The 21,598-nt window shown below is 44.8% G+C and overlaps 1 protein-coding gene across 1 annotated transcript in view; it reads right to left on the minus strand.

The window, feature by feature from the left end:
• ARHGEF3 (Rho guanine nucleotide exchange factor 3) overlaps positions 1–21,598 on the minus strand; it is a 336,653-nt gene that overhangs the window by 134,910 nt on the left and 180,145 nt on the right. Inside the window, exon 3 of the mRNA XM_088472674.1 lies at positions 16,207–16,275. Coding sequence (XP_088328800.1) covers positions 16,207–16,275 — 69 coding nt within the window. The remainder of the gene's footprint in view (positions 1–16,206; positions 16,276–21,598) is intronic.

The raw sequence follows: 21,598 nt of genomic DNA on the forward strand, positions 1-21,598 counted from the left end.
GCATCCATTCAGCTACTCCAGGGTCCAGCACCGCCGCACAGCTGTGGTGGTGGGAGTTCCCAAAGTCCTGACCAGACCACTCGTGGGACACTTCGGCCCACAGGCGGGACAGTGCTGTCCCACTGAAATCGGGATGTTGGGAGGGGTGCGCCCTCTATGGGGTGGCACCCTTATTCGACTGCACTGGTCGAACATGCCTCGAACCGGCCCTGTATATGAGAACAAGGGTGTAAATACAGTGGGTGCTGTTGATATGGAGCCTGGACCTCCTCTGCACCCAGCTCATGCCACCAAACACTGCTTGAAGAAAGTTAGTCTGTGACCCTCCTCCCAGTGCTCACAGAGCTGAGTTCTGTGCCATCCATTGAGGAGTGGAAAGAAATGGACGTAGCCAGCTGAAGAGTCTCCACTAACAGATGTGTGTTTGTGTTTTGGTGGAAGAGTGGGCTGGGCCACATGGCTCACAGATAATGGGATTATGTGGTGAGTAACCATCATCTGCCAGGCTAGGGTGCCAGTGAGGAGTGCAGAAAGCACTGTGTGGCATAATGTGAATTGTGGGTATTACAATGTGGCATCATTTGAACTGGGAACACTATAATATGGCATACTGTAAACTGTGGGTATTACAATGTGGCATAATTTGAACAGGGAACACTATAATATGGCATAGTGTGAACTGAGGACACTACTATGTGACAAAGTGAACTGGGCACTACAATGTGGCATAATGTGAACTGGGGGGTACTATGCGACATAATGTTAACTGGGACACTGCTATGTGGCAAAAAAAAAAAGGTGTTTTTCTAAAAGCATTGGGGAAGAGGCCCCTTCCAAATGTTACTATGGGGCTAGTTAGGACCCTGTGCATGGATTATTTTTGGGTCCCAGTGTTCAATTTATCCTTATTAATATATTTCCTCTTTTCTGCTGGATACAAAATAAGTAAAATATTGTTACAAATATACTGAATAGGAAATTGGGGATTTATACAAAGCACTATTATAGATAGGTAACTGTCAATAGCTTTGTGTTCATTGTTGTGGATCTTGATCCTGGGTAAAGAACTAAAACGTAAGATAAATTACTTGGGAGAGTAGTGTTTCCGATCCACGCATTAGTATGGTACAGATTTAAGTCAAAGCTAATTTCCTATGTCAGCGCTGTACAAGAACAGGCTCTATTTATGTTATAGCTATACACAAGGAAGCCCAATGCTGTTGTAAAATGATGTAATAGAACAGTCTTATCTGTCTTGTCAGGGAAGCTGAAGGTCAGCAAATAGCTAGTTGGATAGACCCGTCTTAGGTGACAGAAGTGCTCTGTAAAGAATGTAGACAATAAGTATAATAACTGACATGCTATGTTTATCAGATGCACTTTACAAAATAACACAAATGTCTGCTTAGTTCATTTGATTCATTCTACCAAACTGACTAGGCTCTGTACTATTATGTTCTCTAAATATTAACAGATGAAAAAATACTCTTATTGGAATATATCTGATTTAGTATATGGGTTAAACTATGGTTGTCTAATGCCAAGTGTGTAGGGTCACTGTTTTGTCCACTCCATGGTGCGATTTGGCTATTTGGTGCCATTCAGCCCTATGGGGCTGCTTACAAAAATCTGCGGGTCCGTGGTGAGATAGGGCAAGATTTGGGTAAATTGTCGTTGCTGGCATTTCCATGGTGTTGCAGTGGCACATCGTGCCGCTCGCACTTAACTGAATTGATGCCTTGAACTTTATGGGCCTAATTCTGAGTTGCACACAATTCCAAATGCGGTCATCTCTCGTGTATATTAGCAAAATTGCACATGCCTAGTGGCCTACGTACACAACTTAGAGTATCTACAAGTCGGATACAACTTAGTCGATCCTCAATGAAAACTGAATGGGCATTACTGGATGGCAACTGCGGCATTTGCACATAGGAGAAGCTTCCAATGGGCATGTTGATAGTTGCGACCTATTCTGAGTTGAGCTGAGGTCACAGTATTTTTAGTTGGATCTTCTGCACCAAGCATGGGGTAGGTGCAAGATCCATTGCAAGAGATTAAGGCCCTCATTCAGAGCCGTACGCTCTGAGCAGAGCGCACGCTCTGAATGAGGGCCGGGCTCCATTTTCATGGAGCGTCAGGGAGGCACGCCCCCGGCACGCCCACCAAAGGGGGCGTGCTGTCAATCAACATTGACAGCACGCCCCCTTTGATCGGACACAACGAGCGAAGGACTTTCGTTCGCTCGTCGCGTCTGGTGCATGCGCACGACGGAGCTCCCTCCGTCGTGCGCATGCTCAGTGCATAACATCGACCCACTTGCGAGCGGACAGCCGCTCGCGAGTGGGTCTGAATCAGGCCCTAAGGCTGCTGTCACGGGTGGAGGGCTGAGGGCGATGCGGCTGCATAGATGAGTCTGACTTACAGTAGCACACAGGCGAGCACTTTACAAGCCGTAAGTCTGAAAAATGTATATTATTTTTATGCCTCATTTATAAAACTTCTTTATTTTGGGCCTTAGGTATCCTTTACATACTTCCTGCACCTTTACACAAGTATCTTCATTAAACATCAGATTACTGCTTATTGTTTAGAACATTCTTCCTGAAATGTCGATTTATAAATAATTGGGACTAGGATATTGGAAGGGCTTTGCGGTCAGAAAAGCTGACATTTTCCGAAGTGTCATTAAATCAAAGCTACAAAGACAGAAAGATGTTAGAGGAGGAATGTGCGCTGTCATTTATTTTGGCCTTTTCTGTCAAGTCTATTTTTTTTTGTATTAGGGAATAAAAATGAATACAGTGCAATGTAACCGAGAACGTGGAGTCACTATAAATACCTTTCCTGGTTTTGTTCTGCTTCATTTCCAAAGACCTGAGCCAAATCACAAGGTCTGCTCCTTTCAGCACCAGTCAGTTATGTGTTCCCCTGTGTATTCTCATTTTATTGTGCTGTTCTCACCTGCCAAGTTCTTACCAAGTATATGTAAACAAGAAGGCAGAATATAAACTGATAAGATTTGTTTTCTGATAGGTGACTGCCAACTGTTCAAGCTGTTAATTTTACCAGCACACTTGAACCTCTCCTCTTTGATAACATGAACTTAACCCATTCAATACCAAACATGTTTAACTGTAAATCTAAAACTTCTCCTCTACTTAAAACTACTTTGTCACAGGAGTTAAAGCATGCTGTAACGTCACCTGTATTGCTTTGTATAGCTCCGCCGCGACTCTGCAATACACCTGTTCCCGGAGAGGGGCTGCCCGGCTGCTGCGGCTTTGCGTTCTGCATACACAGTGCATATAGGGCCTGATTCAGTAAAGATCGCAACTGCGATTATGCACGCAGTCTCACTGCGATAGTATGCTAATAAATTGCGATCGCTATGTCGCCACTGCATAACATAAGGATGCCCACCTTACCTTACACACGCCTGTAATCCATAGCAAGACTGCGAAAATCATTGGTGCCATCGCAGCCTCACACACACTTGCATAAGCTCTGACCTTACTCAGAAATTGCTAACCTCGTCGCACGCTATGAGTACTCAAGCTGCGTAAGGCATCGCAGTGGATAATTTATGCACGCCCATGAAACGGCATTCAAATGCACTGCCAAGGCTGCATTTAGCTGAAAAGCCCCCGTCACCACTCACAAATTGCACTTCCTGTCAATCACTCTGCAATGGGTCTGCGTAGTCACTGCGGTCGCAGTCCTGATCGCAGTGGCCAGTTTGCACACACGCACTGCGATGCATTCGCATGTGCAGTACACAACAGTCAGCCAATTGCGTACGTTTCAGCAGTTGCGATCCTTGCTGAGTGAGCGGCTGGAGGGATACAGGTGGGGTGAGCTGGAGGAGAGACGCAGGAAGATGGTGTTGAGACACGGGGGGTGATGCTAGTGAAATGCAAGGAGGAGATGACACTGGTGAGACACGGGAGGATGATGCTGGTGAGACAGAGGAAGATGGTGCTGAAGAAACACAAGCGGGCTTGGTGTTACAGAGAAGCAGTGGGATGACGCTGGAGAGATGTAGGGGGGATGACGGTGGAGAGATGCAGGGGGGATAATGCTGTAGAGATTCAGGGATTGGAACTGGAGAGACGTAGGAGGATGCTGTCTCTCCAAAATGTTTGATAAGTGAAGTTAAAATTTTTGCCATGTCGCAAAACTTCTATTACTACTGTATGTATTACCTGGTTGAACCTCATATTAATCCTATGCCCCTATGTACCACCCAATGGTAAAAAATGTATATAACACATGTAACTGACAAGGAAGATGGGCCCCCCAAGCTCTGGGCCCCATAGCAGCTGCACCCCTTGCATCCATGGTAGTTACGCCCATGCTTATGACTTGTTGTGGCAGCCAAACCTAAATTGATCCAGCCCAAAATAGAGAACATACTTTGAGAAAGTGCGAGACTTTTAAACCGGCCACAGAGCTGTCTGATTTCAAACTAGTTCCAATAGTTGTATCATCTTGGTTTGTGACTCCTCAACAGCTAGTGCATGTGTCTTCCCCTAAATACAGAACTATGACAGTCTTATTACGTAATATGATATTCCTTATTCTAAACGTGGTCTTATTGATTAGACATGATACTAAAACCCCTCCCCCTTATAGTGGCTTTGGTTATTGTATTACCCTTATCTTCTGCAGCCAGTGCTGGTAGAACATTTTTGGTAATGCTTTTATATTTATTCGGGCAGTCTACATCTAGTAACAGCAGGGTAGGGAATGCTGGCATGGGAGGTGGGGGTTACAAATCTCCAAAAGCCCTCAACTTGTCTTATATGTAAAGTCAGCAGAGTCTTCCGGCAACAATGACTAAATAGTACTGAGAAGGTGGGAGAGTCTGGGTTCTTGAATCACTGCTTATTTGTGAGTCAGTAACTACTAGGGTACTATTAACTAGTTTACAGACTATAAAGAACCATTTTGAACACAAACTGGATCCCACGGGTTTCACTTACATTTGTGGATGGTCATCACATAAACATTGTCTCTGGAGTAACAGAGAAACCTTATAGGTGTGAATAATGTAATGTGCTGAATGTCACAGATCTTAGAGCCACGCTGCTGTTGTAGGTGACTGAAAAGGAAAGTATGCAGAAAGACTGTTTAATTAAAATCATTTTCTTTTGGCACAACTTTAAATATGACACGTTTCCCTGCTGGATGAAATGTCGCTACGTACATCCTTAATTATTCTATAGTCACCCCCCTCCTCAATCCTTGTATTGTGCTGTCGGGACACTGTAGTCTGTATAACTTGATGGAAGAGTTAAGAGGAGAGTCAGAATGAGAACATAATAGACGTTTGGATCTAATGCCTTGGGCTGGCAGAGAGTGTTTACAGTTTATTTCCAAAGGTGTAGGCCGCAGAATCTGGCTAGAATGCGAAGAATTAAGGAAACGGCGGCCATGTTAACCCCTAGGCAACAAGCCTGCTTGTGATTCTATTGACATAACTAATGTGCAAGTTTAGGAAATTCGGTTAAACTAGCATTAGTCATTGTCACATTAATCAGGAATTTTATCTCAGTGTTATTACAGTGTATTAAAGAAGGATGACACAAGACCTTTATGGAAAACCAAGATTGGAGGGTGTGACAGGATTTTTCGTCACAGAAAATGATCTGCAGGCATAGAAGTGACATACTTCATACAAAGTATCATTACTAGGCCACGTGCTATTAAGTTGTCAAGCAAGATATTGTGTGATGTTGAACTACATTCAAAGGATTTCTAGCTATTTAAAATTGGGTAAAGGAGCTATCTAACATTAATACATATCATACAATGTGTATTGCTGTGCTGAATAAGATATTACTTACCTACATTTGTTTTTACCTCTCTGGGAGAGGCCTGGAGAGGACTTTGAAGTGGGCAGTGACGGTGGCGGGGCCGGAGTATTCGCGTCCTTAGGCCCTACACCCTCGCTGGGAAATCCTGCGAATCATGCATATGTAAATAGGGGGTGGGGCCAAATGACATGATTATCATAGAATCACTTCATTAGGCCCCACCCCCTGTACGCGGACCTCGGATTGCTGGTAAGATTCTCGCATATTGCATCAGCCCTGCAGTCGTTGCCGATTTATATTTTGCAGATATACCGGGGTCATCTGGCTGTGAGTACGGGCGACACACAGACAGCCTGTACACTTGCTGCAGGGAGTGCCGACACTGACATCTTAACTGGGCGGGCATATTTAAATTAGGGATGTGCAGGCTTGGATTCATTCAGACTTTTCCCACCCAAAAATCGGGTCTCAGAAGGAGGAACAACGTCATCTTTCATGGACAAACATCATCTTTCATGGACTTTTGTCCAGGAATGATGATGTTTGTCCATGAAAGATGACGTTTTGCCTCCTTCTGAGACCCGATTTTTGGTGGGAAAAATCCGAAATTGAGGGGAAAAATTCAAACTAATCCGCGCCTGCACATCCCTAATTTAAATGCCCGCCCGGTTGTGATGACAGCTCAGACATATCAAGCGGCAGATTGGTAAGTGTGTATTGGCTTACCAATCGGCCGCTCGGTTGGCAGATCCGTGGGTCGGTGGACAAGTCGGCCAGGTGTGTAACCAGCCTTAATCCACACAATATGTCGTCTTTTGATTATCCAGATCGTGCTCCTGGGAGCCTCGTTTTGTGTAGCTTAGAGGCGCTGTGTCTCAGGTGGCTGCAGTTATAGAGGCAGAGACGCTGTCTAGCAGCATGCGCGCTGTGGGCACACTGTGTTCTGAATGCAGCACGGAGCCACCGGTGGTGGAGAGGATCACGACTGTTGGAATCTACAACGACCGGGTGCAGTTCATCCTCAACCAATAAGAATAAGCCTGATTCTTATTGGCTGCTGCTAGACATCATTGCGATCTACTGGTTGAGTGTCTGCAACGTATTAAGGATTGGATCGCACATGCGGACCATTATGAAAACTCTTCAACTGAGAAACATTTTCTCAGTAATATAGATCTATACTGCTTTTTACATCTCAATAAATCTGATTTACCATTGAATGCTTTAGATAATCCCCTTCTAATGTCTGCATGGTCTGTATGACACACGGCACGCAATAAGTGAAGACTTAATGCTTCTTACTCTTTGTTTCTCCTTCTGTTGAGTAATATTAATCAGAATGTCTTGGCCTTCTCCCCTTTCACATATTGGGCTTCCCAAAGTCTTACGACTATATACCAATTCACTGAGTTGATATCAAGGCGTGCTTCGTCCTTCTCCAAAACACGATCACGTTTTGCATAATCTAGCTTTCATGCAGGCGCAACATTAGGTGACAGGTTCTATCCTTTCTCTCACCTATAGATTGGGTTAATTAGTAGGATACAGCCTTTTTATCCTCCTCGCATGGTAGGAGAGCTTTTTTTTTTTTTTTTTATAAAATAAGAGGCTCATACACTAGCGACGGATTACCGCGTTCCTGCAACCCGGCATCTCTGGATCAGTAAAATCCAACATGCTGGATTTCACTAATTTGCAGATCACGATCAAAATATGATAGTGATTTGCAAATCGGTGGAATTTAACATGGAGAATTTCACCGATCCTACAACGGATCGCGGAAATCAATGGCCGCTGGTTGGCAAAGGATCAGCGTTTCCGATCCCATCGCAGGATTCGGCAATCCATTAGATAGTGTGTGGGGCCTTTACTTGGAATCCCATATTATAATTGCCATTATGTCACTGGTATTACTCAGTGGGGGAGACATTTTCCTGCCTTGAGTGAATCAGTGATTCTACAAGCACTCCTTTATTCTACCCGTGTTCTGCCATCTACCATTTATAAAGAAATATTTTATAGAATTTTCTATAGAGGTTATTTATCCCCATCTCGATGTCACATAATTGATATTTCGTCAGACTGTCCAAAGTGTAATAGACTAGATGCATCCTTATACCATACCATACTTTTGGGATTGTTCTCCCGTTGAGAGATTCTGGGTCCAAATGAAACGCTTCGCTTTTCAGAATTGATTAACTATTTGCCGTTAATTCCCGAGTGGGCAGTGTGTGGTATTCTGTCAGCGCAATCCAGGGTATCAGCTGGCTGTCCTAATCAGACGTGGCGAGAAAGTGTATACTCCAGCAATGGACGCACCCCTCTCCCCCAATTGTTTTATGTGTTTAAGATGGAGTGGATGGAAACATCTTTACATAAAGAACAAAAAATACACTGCTTTTTTTTCTGTTTGGGAAACCTTAATTGATACTTTACAGACACCTCACGTCAAAAAAAAAATCAAAATTGCTTTCGTTATGGTACAAGACCAGGATGTTCCTGACAGACCCCTGTTCATTTATGTGATTCTTGTTTGCTGATCTTGTGTTTATGACTTTATTTTTATTTATTTGCAGAGCCGTAACTAGACTTTTTGGTGCCCTGTGCCAGAAAGAGCATTGGCGCCCCCCTCATTTTTCAAAGGGACATAATGCACCCAAAAAAGGGCCATGGCTTCATAGGGAAGGGCCAGGGAAGAGATAGGGGAGGCCAGGAGATGCTGGGGATGAAATTAGAGGAAGCTACAAGCAAGAATGATAATAAACAGAAATTTGACATGCCCAAACAGCACCCCCTGCCCTGTGGTGCCCTGTGCGATGGCACCGGCCGCACTACCCTAGCTACGGCCCTGTTTATTTAAACAGACCACAGGTGATCCTTCCCCATGCCCCCTACCTTTCCCCTGTATTCCTAAACTTTCCCTTCCCCCTCTTACCCTTTCAAACTTTATATATTAATGTAATTTTCTTTTTTTTTCTCTCTTTCTCATAATATATATATATATATATATATATATGCATATAATAGTCCCGGCACTCCATGAGCCCCAAGCTGGGCAAATACCTTGCTCCAGGTGCCCTCAGTGAGGCGGAGATCACTCCCCTCTATTCAAACCACAGCAGATACCGCGGCACTCAGGAGACTTCACAACGGGGTGAAAACAACGTGTATTTAATAAAATAAATACACGTTGTTTTCACCCCGTTGTGAAGTCTCCTGAGTGCCGCGGTATCTGCTGTGGTTTATATATATATATATATATATATATATCCGTATCGATGACTCTCTCAGAATTTTGTTATATTATGTTAGTATTTAACATTTTTGGGACATACCAAATGTTCCTATTATATTGCATATGGCATATGAGATTCTTTATGTATATTTATTTATTTGTGTTTGTTATATATTTGTAAATTCAATATATATATATATATATTTTAGCAATTAAATAAAAATGTTTTGTTGAAAAAAAAAAAAAAAAAACGTCCCCAGGAGCAGACTTTAAGCGATTCTACCTATCTGGTTGGTACCAAAAAGCTTCCAGAGTGAATAATCTACTTGCTGGGTTTAAAGAATAAATAGCTGATTAACTATTTTTTAAAGTTACTGGCTTAAAAATTACATAACTTAAATAAACATCAATACAACAGTGCTCTATTTGTCATGTTGCCATGACGGCAATACTAATGGTGCATACACACAGTCATATATGTCAGATGAACGATTGAACGATTTGAAAATTATTTGCAAATGATTTAATTATTTTTTACTGTACTAAAATGAATGGAAAAAGGAATGCAAACACATCAGATGTCAGATATTGCTATCTGACAAACGGGAACGCGCATCGTTCATTGTTGCCCACGTCAGATTTTTCTTTCAGATATGAACGATTGAATGATTTTTTAAATCGTTATCGTTCAGATCTGAAGTAAAATCTGACCGTGTATATGCACCATTAGTGATACATATGAACAAGGCATCTCACAGCCATAAAAGTATTGTGAAACTGGGAAAGTAGAGCTCTGCAAAACTCTGTGCAATAAATAAGGCCATAGTAAAGTTTCACTTTGAAATAGAAGTTCACACTTAAAGATTACTCCCTCGATGACTGTAAAATGTAGACTATGGATCAGACACAATATCCCCCAGCCAACTGCTCATTACAGCTTCGACATCTGTCATATTTCAAAGGATTGATGATTGGTTTAAATAAAAAAAATTCTAATGATATTTCCAGACCGCCAATATCTGAGCCTCAATTACCCACAGTCTGGATGACACAAACGATACCGTTTGTTAAGCCTGACATCTCATAACTTTGTAAAAATAATAATTTGTGAGCTCTGGGATGGAAAAACATCCTAAGATGCAGAAGAACAAAAGAGGTCCTTAGTACATGTAAGAGGATATGTTATCATAAGGTGTCCCCAGCCAGCCGAGTTGTACACGCTTCTTGCAGAAAGTCTGTTTATAAGTATTCAGCCTGTTCCTTTCCCCTTCTCCTAATAAAGTAAAGTGCAATTCATTTTATTGATCCATACCGAGTGACACTCAGATGGATCACTAGAGAACACAGCTATAATATAAAGGTTATATAGCTTGCAGGAGTCCGCTGTGAATTCAAGAACTGGAGACTTCCATTGCTGCAATTGCAGGTATAACATGTATAGCTAGGACTTGAAAGCAGTGCAATGTGGTAGCGATCAATGTTGGACCACAGGCATAGGTAAGTATACCGTATGTCTAGTAATTACTTTGGGAAGGGGGGATGGGTACAGAAAAAGCTGAAGCTGTAAAAATGTACTGTAGGGCCTAGATATGGAAGTGTATGATTGCAACGGTATTTCTGCAAGATCACTTGGGCTGTCCTGAAGCAATGTGCAAAATGGATGAATAAGGTGTACAATTCACTGTCTTGATCCTCTCATTTCCCAGATCTCAGACTTTTCGGGTACTTATGATGTTATTGTTACTGATTAAAGGATACAAATATCCTACATGAAATGTGCATCTCTAAGATAACATACGTACACCACATTTTCATGCTTAGAATGTCCTTTTTGCTTTCTTTTTGGCGCTCTTTTTGCTTTAAAATGTTGTATCAATTTATTTAATTTTCTATCACCTTGAGAAAGGGTCAACATAGCGGGAAACGTTGCTGTCATTGTTTATTAAAATTATTGTCATGGTCTGAAGGTTTAGTGTTAGGGAGTGGTTAGGGTGGCGTTAGGACTTTAAACACTGGAAAAAAAACTGTATGTTGACATTCCGACTGTCGGCACTATGACCATGTTGACATTCTGGGTCCCGGAGTGTGGTGGTGCACTTTCCCAGCCGACAGCGAGTGGCAGTGAGAAGAGCCAGACGTTTCCTCAGCAGCAGTGATCTATATACAGAGCCGGATGGCTGCTAAACAGCGGTTATTATTACACTGTCCCACTTGTCAGATCTGTTGATATGCTTATATATTTTTTTAAAACATTGGTAATATTACTGCATAGGAAACACTTGTTTAGATTTTATATTTAAAAAAAATATCGAAAACGATTAAGTACTATGGAGCACCCCCTTTCTCTGTCTTTCTAGATGTATAGTTCCCGGTGGGAATCCGGGACAACTTTCAAAGGGGAGCGGCAGATCTAAGAAGATCTTGGCGACTATAAAAACACTGAGGAGTGACTTTATAATTGATTTGACTATTGAGTCTATAAATGAGTTGCTGCGCCTTTTAGATAATGTGCTGGTTCAGCTAGCACCTGATAGCAGAGGACTGGGTGGAGCGCACACTCAAACTTTTCATTAGTATGTATATAAATAGCACCAACTAAATTGTTATAAGCAGACAAGTAACTTACCTCACATCACTTATAACATGTTACAGACTGAGAGCTGACCGCTGTGACCAGGCTGATCATGTGACTGACTTGCATCATAGACAGCTTCTGTGATGTCACTCAGCCTGGGTATAATAGGTATTGCCTGGTACAGAGCACTGTTTACTGCTGGATGTGATGTGACATCACATTGACACAGCTAAGCTTATTTTATATTTGATAATGTTATGTATAAACCAAGTAACTTAAGTTGACCAATATATTTTACATTAAAGATGGGTACACTACACACGGATATAATCTTACTTTTGATGCGATTGCTTGCACTACTTTACTCCCGTTCTGAAGTGTTGATCATAGTGCCGATACACACGTACACACAAATACAATCATACTTGTGATCCTTCTATCCTTGCGCGGCTGAAATATCTAAACAAAATGATCGTACAAGCACACACATGGTACAGATTCAGGGCTGCAGTCACAGCGAGGGTTGTAAAATTTCCATAATGGGCAGGGACAGACCGTAACTAGACATCTTGGTGCCCTATGTGAGAGAGAGCATTGGTGCCCCCCCCTGCCCCCCTCCCCCCCCCCCCCAAACTGACTACCAAGAAAAAAAAATCACTATCAAAAACACCCTGTACTCTTTTTCTTCTGGGATGCCTTCTCATGAGAATTAGCCTCTGCTACCCTGTCCCATTTCCCCTGCACCTACTTCCCTCTCCCACCCCCTCTGCACCTCTTACTGCCTACTTCCCTCTCCTACCCCCATGTACCTCTCACTGCCTACTTCCCTCTCCCACCCCCATGTACCTTTCACTGCCTACTTTCCTCTCCCACCCCCCCTGCACCTCTTACTGCCTACTTCCCTCTCCCACCCCCTCTGCACCTCTTACTGCCTGCTTCCCTCTCCCACCCCCTCTGCACCTCTCACTGCCTACTTCCCTCTCCTACCCCCATGTACCTCTCACTGCCTACTTTCCTCTCCCACCCCCCCTGCACCTCTTACTGCCTACTTCCCTCTCCCACCCCCTCTGCACCTCTTACTGCCTGCTTCCCTCTCCCACCCCCTCTGCACCTCTTACTGCCTACTTTCCTCTCCCACCCCCATGTACCTCTCACTGCCTACTTTCCTCTCCCACCCCCATGTACCTCTCACTGCCTACTATCCCCTCCCACCCCCCCTGCACCTCTTACTGCCTACTTCCCACTCCCACCCCCTCTGCACCTCTTACTGCCTACTTCCCTCTCCCACCCCCTCTGCACCTCTTACTGCCTACTTCCCTCTCCCACCCCCATGTACCTCTCACTGCCTACTTTCCTCTCCCACCCCCATGTACCTCTCTCTGCCTACTTTCCTCTCCCACCCCCCCTGCACCTCTTACTGCCTACTTCCCTCTCCCACCCCCTCTGCACCTCTTACTGCATACTTCCCTCTCCCACCCCCTCTGCACCTCTTACTGCCTACTTCCCTCTCCCACCCCCCCTGCACCTCTCACTGCCTACTTCCCTCTCCCATCCCCTCAGCACCTCTTACAGCCTACTTTCCTCTCCCACCCCCATGTACCTCTCACTGCCTACTTCCCTCTCCCACCCCCCCTGCACCTCTTACTGCCTACTTCCCTCTCCCACCCCCTCTGCACCTCTTTCTGCCTGCTTCCCTCTCCCACCCCCCCTGCACCTCTTACTGCCTACTTCCCTCTCCCACCCCCTCTGCACCTCTTACTGCCTACTTCCCTCTCCCACCCCCCCTGCACCTCTTACTGCCTGCTTCCCTCTCCCACCCCCATGTACCTCTTACTGCCTACTTCCCTCTCCCACCCCCTCTGCACCTCTTTCTGCCTGCTTCCCTCTCCCACCCCCCCTGCACCTCTTATTGCCTACTTCCCTCTCCCACCCCCTCTGCACCTCTTACTGCCTACTTCCCTCTCCCACCCCCCCTGCACCTCTTACTGCCTGCTTCCCTCTCCCACCCCCATGTACCTCTCACTGCCTACTTCCTTCTCCCACCCCCTCTGCACCTCTCACTGCCTACTTTCCTCTCACACCCCCCCTGCACCTCTCACTGCCTACTTCCCTCTCCCACCCCCTCTGCACCTCTTACTGCCTACTTCCCTCTAACACCCCCCTGCACCTCGTACTGCCTACTTTGCTCTCCCATCCCCCCTGCACATCTCACTGCCTACTTCCCTCTCCCACCCCCTCTGCACCTCTTACTGCCTACTTCCCTCTCCCACCCCCTCTGCACCTCTTACTGCCTACTTCGCTCTCCCACCCCCCCTGCACCTCTCACTGCCTACTTCCCTCTCCCAATCCCCCTGCACATCTCACAGTCTACTTCCCTCTAACACCCCCTGCACTTTTAACTGCCTACTTCCCTCTAACACCCCCTACACCTGACACTACCTCGCTCCAGTACCTTTCAGTCCAATGGTGGTCTATTTACTGAGCAGTGTTAGGAGACAGAGTGAAAAGTGATAAGGTGCCAGCCAATCAGCTCCCAACTGTCATTTTTCAAACACAGTCTGTGTGATGACAGTTGGGAGCTGATTGGTTGGCACATTATCACTTTTCACTCTATCTCCTAACACTGCTCAGTAAATAGACCCCCAAGTTTGCTGTCTGTGCTGACAGGCTGCTTCTCCTCTTCCCCATCCCCCCAGGGGCACATCTTTAATTGGCGCTGGCTGACCAGCTGCTTCTCCTCCTCCTGCCCGTCCCGCTGGCAGTGGGTTCTCTGCGGCGGCTCAGCACCAAGCAGGGACACATCTTTGATCAGCGCTGGGGCCGAGTATCGGGTCCCAGCGCCAGGGCACGAAGGCAGATGCGGCGGCAGTTTAAACTTTTCACCGGCCGTGAACCAATCGTGGTGCGGACCGGCAGCTTCTGATTGGCTGCCGGTCTGCAAGCCGTGATTGGCTAGCGACCGGCACCAAATTTATAAGGCCGACGTTTTGTTTTTGATTGGCCGCCGGTCCGTGATTGTTCTGCAGCAGGCGACAAGTATAAACTGTCGCCGCATCTGCTCTGGCTGGTGTCGAACCTGATGCTCAGTCAGTCAAGCCAGCGCTGATCAGAGATGTTTCCCCAGCGGAACACATCTCCAAATAATGCTGTCACTGCTCTTTTGGTGCTGGGATCCGATATTTGGTCTCAGCGCTGACTGTCAATCAGGACACTATCTGAAGTGGCGGTGTGGCATACCGCTGTATACCAGCTCACTTCAAGCCCTGCTCCTGGCACAATAAACTTTTGAGGAGGCATAGTGAATTGCAGGGGGGGAGGCTGCTGGCTGCTGTCATTTCAGTGTAGAGCTGGGTGTCGCGCATTGCACTGTTCTTAATATCAGCAGGCGCCTGGCGGAGAGATTGTGATGGGCGGGCGGTTCTGCTCTCAAGGCTATTGCGCTCTGTGTGGTGGCACTGGCCGCACCACCCTAGTTACGGCCCTGAGTAGCGAATGGTGAGTGATTATGGGAACAAAGCAAGCACCCCGGACTCGCATCGACATTTTCCCGGATGATTTTCCGCTTGTTTACTTATGCACGCCACCAGAGGCAGCACTGATTTAGTCTTCAATCGTAGGAACACTCGAAGGTGCGCCCACACATTGCTTCAACCAGACACAGTAGAATTGGATAAAAATTAAACCGTACGTAAGATGCGATTCCTTCGTAACAGCGATAAAGACATGATGGAAGGTGCACATACACTACAAAAATGTCAAAAGAACAAACATAAATCGAAGGATCGCATGTATGATTGTATCCGTGTATACCCACCTTAAGTATTACACCATACCTCCCAATTGTAGTAGGCTACTTGTCTTTTATACACAATCCTATTAAGTGAACCTCTCACCTACGTACAATGAAGGCAGATTTATTTTGGTGTAAACTAATATTCATTAGATTGGACAATGGGGCTCATTCAGACCCGCTCGCTAGATGCTATTGTTCCAGAACATCATTATATATATATATATATATATATATATATATATATAACTGTTTATGTAGAGGAAAATAAAACTGGTCTCCATAGAGCAATTAGAAAACCCTCAACAATCGTGGCATATAGCCACATTCATGGATTATGCTTCATACATTGATGTTCCCATGCTATACATACATTCGGCTCATATGGCAATTATTACAGCAGTGAGTGTTTCTATCTTCCCATAGATAGTCAATATGCATATGGTATTTTGAAAATGGTTTAGCATCTGCTTCTTTATTTTAGCCTGGGTACACTTAATAGGATTCTGCATATATGAATTCCAGCTGCATTGACTCTGGAGACAATACGTTTTCCAGGGCATATAAGACGACTGGCGCATACAAAAAAAGGCGACATTGCTGTAAGTAAGCAATCAGATTTTAGCTATAATATCTGTAGCACAGTCTAAAAATGAAAGCAAACATTTGATTGCTTGCTATGGATAACAATTGTATTTACTGTGCACTCTCTTTCATAAATGTTCCTTAACATGTCACTTAAATGTGAACATATTTCTTTAAAACCCTGTTTAATAATATTACTCACATCAGTTCTGTCAAGGCTGCATACGCTGATAGCGTCATCCTGGTCCTGGGAACTCTGCTTCCTTTTCCTCTGCAAAACAAACACAGAAAACAATGTTAGAGCTTCTGCTGTTTAAAGACAGACTCATAAACTTATACACCACAAGCAGAGATAGCCATGCCATAATACTCACCGACCAGCTCCTGGTCACACTGAGGAGTGCAAGTGTGTAGAGGGATATCTCCCTAAGTTCATCAAACCTAGGCATGAATACCCCTTTGGTTTTATTGGTTGGAAAAGAGAATTGCAGTTACAAAAAATCCATTTCACTACAGAACTCCTCCAACTTGCAGGAACTTCAATAATGCAATATTATTAGTATTAATGGATAACAAAGTAATTTTGTCAGTAACAGTGGTGGCAGTGTAAGGGCCAGTTTACCTGACTGCTAAATGTTTGCTGCATAGCCCCTGACCAGGAAGATGCCCAGTAGGTGTATACCTGCTACACTTATATCTGGATGCAGGGCCGATGCTTCAATTAGGCAGCTGCCTAAGGGTGCCGGCTCCTGGGGGACGCCATTAAGGTGACTGAGATAGCCAGCACAAAAATTAAAGAGGTCTCTGAAAGAGACATCCTTTTGCTACTGACAGCAGAAGCGGATTATATAGACAGCTGCTGCACTCATACTTTTCCCCTGCTCTTCTATTCCTGTATAGCATGCCTGGCTGGTTCAGCATTGCAGGCCGGTAGCAGTGTCCGTCCTCTTCCCCATCTTTGAAAGTACACAGGAGACCTGAGGTATTATAAACATTTGTGGTGTATTCAGCCCAAACTACAGTCAGACACTTTCTGGAGCAGCTCACACATCATGTAGAATAGTATTATTACAGAACTTGCATTAAATATTGGATGGATCATAACTTCATGATCCATCTATTAATATGAACTATGGTGGTGATGCGGTGTTGAATGTACACTGTATTTTATTTTTTATTTATTTATTAACAGTTTCTTATATAGCGCAGCATATTCCGTTGCGCTTTACAATTGTAAGCATATGTTGTGTGAATTTACACCGTGTATGCTCAGAAGATGAATATGTGCAAAAACGGCTGTGCACAGTCATGCGCACTTTGGACGCAAACCGCCAAAAAGGTGGAACTAAGAGTGTGGATGGGGATGAGGGAAGGGATGGGGGGGCACAAGGCTGAAGCTATGCCTAGGATGCCAAGAAACCTTGCACCGGCCCTGTCTGGATGTCTAAATAGTTCCTGCAATAGTCTACTTTCCCAGATTGTCTGGGAGGCCCTTCATAGCTCAGGAGAGACTGGGCCAGCTTCCTGGACCTGCTCACTTCCCCAATGAAGTAGGCAATCCAGATTGTTGATAATGCGTTTCACTGTGAATCCATTCATTGTGGTCCAGTAGCCCGCTGCTGTGATTCGCAGCACCTCTAAGACCTGCACCTGTGCTCCTAGATCTCCCAGAGGACAATATAAAAAAAGTTGGCATCTATGATGGGGATAGAACTATGATGGAAGAGCTGACAAAATAAAACCTTTTTTTTTTTAAATAACTCCACACGCAATGTTATTTTATTTCAGTATTTCATCTGTCAATTGTGAGGTGCTGGAGGCATGTACTTGGGAGTGTCCGTCCCAGGTTGGGTTAGGCAGCCTGATTCTCCCGGCTGTTGCAAAACAATAAAGTTACTGGGACCTGCTCAAACTTCTAGTCCCACAACAGCCGCAGGTTGTCTGCTGCTGATATAAGCACTGTATCACATCTGCTTAATATATCTCCCTATAGAACAATGTAACCCTGGACTCCACGTAGAGAGAGTAAGGCTCCAGTACTACGTGGGGGGGAGACCCCCCTCAGTTAATGGACCTAAATTGTGACATTGAGTGGGGGTGGAAGTGCTTTTCCATGCCCTTAAAGCTCTGGTATTTTGTCCCAAATGTAGTATCTGGCCACCAACAGTAAAAACTTGTACCCTCGTCGGCAAGCCTCGCTCACCACATGCTACTAATACCAATAGATGTCTATGTGGATAGTAAATTATGACGTCAAGATCCATTAACTGAAGGGGATCTAGCCGTAGCCATCCTGTATTGTGCTGTTGGTTCCTCTCCCCCTTTGTTGTCATGTATTGTACTGTAGCCCCCCATCTGTATATCCTGCATTGTGCTGACCCCTATCCATATGTCCTACATTGTACTGTTCAACCCATATGATCTATATTATGCACTACACCCCTCTCCAATCTGTATGCCGTATAGTGTGAACTTTCCCTTTTCTGATTTCTATATTGTGATTCCCCCACCTCTAAATTTTAGATTTCCCCCACATACCTTGTATTGTCTTCTTCCCCCTATTGTTTTTATTGTGCCTCCCCCTCTATGTCTTGTATTGTCTTCTACCCCCTATGCCTTTTATTGTCCTTGCCCCCTACCCCTCTATATCTTGTATTGTCCCCTGATGTCTGCACCACTGCCGGGACATTGGATGGCCAAATTAGGAGTCTCTCCCATTCTTACTGATCCCCTCCTTCTCTGCTCTCCCACAGTGCTGCAGTCAGCTAGGCGCCCACCCTGGATCCTGACAATCCCACTGTGGGGCTGTCAGGGTGGGCGCCTAGCTATGGCACCATGGAAGAGCAGAGAAGGAGCGGACCAGAAGCAGCGTACCAGGAGCTGGAACCCAGCTGTCTGTCAGCTTTTAAACATCTACCGGACTCCAGCCGCAGACAGCGCCCTCTTACCAGTTCAGAGTCTGGAGCGCACGCTCCACCAGAACCACCCTCCTTACAACCCTGATCATTAGATGTCAAGATCAAACATGTCAATTGCAGTATGAATGGCGATTTCCTGAGCACACAACACATACACACTGAGCTTTGCATTTAGCAGCATTACAGGGGGCGCTACTAGTGTATTAGTCTAGGTAGGGACAGTTTAAGAGAGGAGGGGGCCCGTGTGCAGACTCTGTGAGGGTCCCCATCTGTTTACAGTGCAGCAGATTTCAGCAGACTTCTCTACTGCGCATGTGGCCAATTTCCTGGTGATTTGTGCTGCAGCGCCCTCGCCAGACTCCAGAGACGCAATAATTAAAAATGCGCGCGGGATGTGCGGTGTGGCCCTTCCTGGTCCCAGGGGCCCACGCGCACCACACACCTTGCACTAATTATAGATACGCCATTGAGCCTAGGGCATCCGGAACCTTTAACCAGTCCCTGGCTTTGCATCTATAAACAACAAATGCGACACTAGTTCTAGACTTATAGGAAGTGATAACTACAAAGGATCGGTGCTTTTTCCTACACATATAATACAATGTCACGACTTAATTCCTTTATTGTGATGTATACGCATGTTGACATATCAATCTGTGAGTGATTTTTCCGCACTGGAACTGTTTTATAATAAAATGTTTTTTTCTATGGTCTCCCTGGGAACACTTCTATCCCTCCTGACAATGAGAAAATCAATTTAACACACTCCAGTTATTGGCCTCTCAGGAGATTTATGGGGAATTAGATGGGGTTGGCCAGGTGATCTGTGTTGTTGCAGCTGTCATGTTGTGCACAGTGATGAAGAAGAGCCAGGTACCTCTGGCCAAAGCTGATTTGTCATTTTCCATTTGGTAAAAGTATTAATGTAAATCTCTGACAGGCTACTGTATCAAGTTGCTTTATAGGCTGCCATACACAGTCAAATGAAAAAAGCATATGAAATGTTTCTCACATCGGGTGTATTTCATGCCTGTGAGGCGTAAACATATTAATTCACCTATGTCTGACACTTCATGATGTGCGACTACCACAGGGTGATTTGAACATATGATATGGATAGACTGGATATATATGTTTTATAAACTGCATCACCTGAGTATCTACCACAGATCTAGAGCAAGCCTGGCCAACCTGTGACTCTCCAGCTGTTGTGACACTACAAGTCCCAGCATACCCTTCCACCGATCAGCTTGTAAAGCATGCTGGGACTGAAGTGTCACAACAGCTGGAGAGCTACAGGTTGGCCAGGTGCCACCTATGGCCGGCAGCAGAGTTGAACGCAAAGAAATGAATACATTCACTCATGTGCAGAACTGTAGGCTCCTTTGCTAGATCTCCTCTATCCGTACGATTGATTTCATAGCCGTCATAGCGCATTTCCAGCAGCCCTAACCTTGGTGCAAAATATTTGTCTGAAAAGAGGCTTGTTTACATTTCTAGACAACTCAGCAAAGCTCACAATTCTGTCTACACTCCCTCTCTAAACACTCCCTACTCCCCATTACAGCCCAGTTACGGATCGGTATATTAATGCCGGCGGCTGTTTTGCTGCCGGATCAAATACCGTCAGACTGATCTTAACTCTGGTTCTACTGACCAACAGATTGCTCTGCCAGGCCCCTATTATCCTGGCTACATTACAATATAGAATTATTATTCATGTTCCTGCTTCTCCTAGAGGTGGTGGCAGATTGAAATGTTTATTACAATATGAATATAGGTTAATCTATCGTCAATACATCTGTGCCTGGAGGTCTATATGAGTCACTTGCATTGCATTGTTTTTTTGTAAAAGATCCCATCAGTGCAGTTTATTTACATTATATTTCTATACTTATACATGCATTCCTATTATCCAGTCTTACTTAATAGTAATACCCCCTATATTTAAACATACACACATCAGCCATAACATTAAAACCACTGACAGGTGAAGTGAATAACATTAATTATGTTTGTATTATGGCACCTGTCAAGGGGCAGGATATATTAGGCAGCATATTTGTGGGGTGTTCCCAGTATTCGGTGGTTAATACCTACCAAAAGTAGTCCAAGAATGGACAACCGGTGAACTGGTGATGGGGTCATGGGCGCCTAAGGATTATTGACGTACATGGGGAGCAAAGGGTAGCCCGCCTGGTCTACCACAGAAGAGCTACTGTGGCACATATTGCAGAAACCATTAATGCTGGCTATGATATAGAGGTGTCAGAACAAAAAGTGCATCGCAGCTTGCTGCATATGGCACTGCCAATGTTGACCCCTTTCCACCACGAAAAGCGCCTACAATGGCCATGTGAGCAACATAACTGAACCATGGAGCAATGTAAGAAGGTGACCTGGTCTGATGAATCACATTCTCTTTTACATCATGTGGACGGCCGTGTGTGTGTGCTTCATTTACTTGGGGAAGAGATGGTACCAGGATGCACTATGGGAAGTAGGTTAGCCGGCCAAGGTGGTGTGATGCTCTGGGCAAAGTTCTGCTGGGAAACCTTGGGTCCTGGCATTCATGTGGATGTTACTTTGACATGACCTACCTACCTAATTATTGTTGCAGACCAAGTACATCTCTTCATGGCAACAGTATTCCCTGATGGCAGTGGCCTCTGTCAT

Source organism: Taudactylus pleione, unplaced genomic scaffold, assembly GCF_031769625.1.
Source record: "Taudactylus pleione unplaced genomic scaffold, aTauple2 ptg000128l, whole genome shotgun sequence".
Taxonomy (NCBI): Eukaryota; Metazoa; Chordata; class Amphibia; order Anura; family Myobatrachidae; genus Taudactylus; species Taudactylus pleione.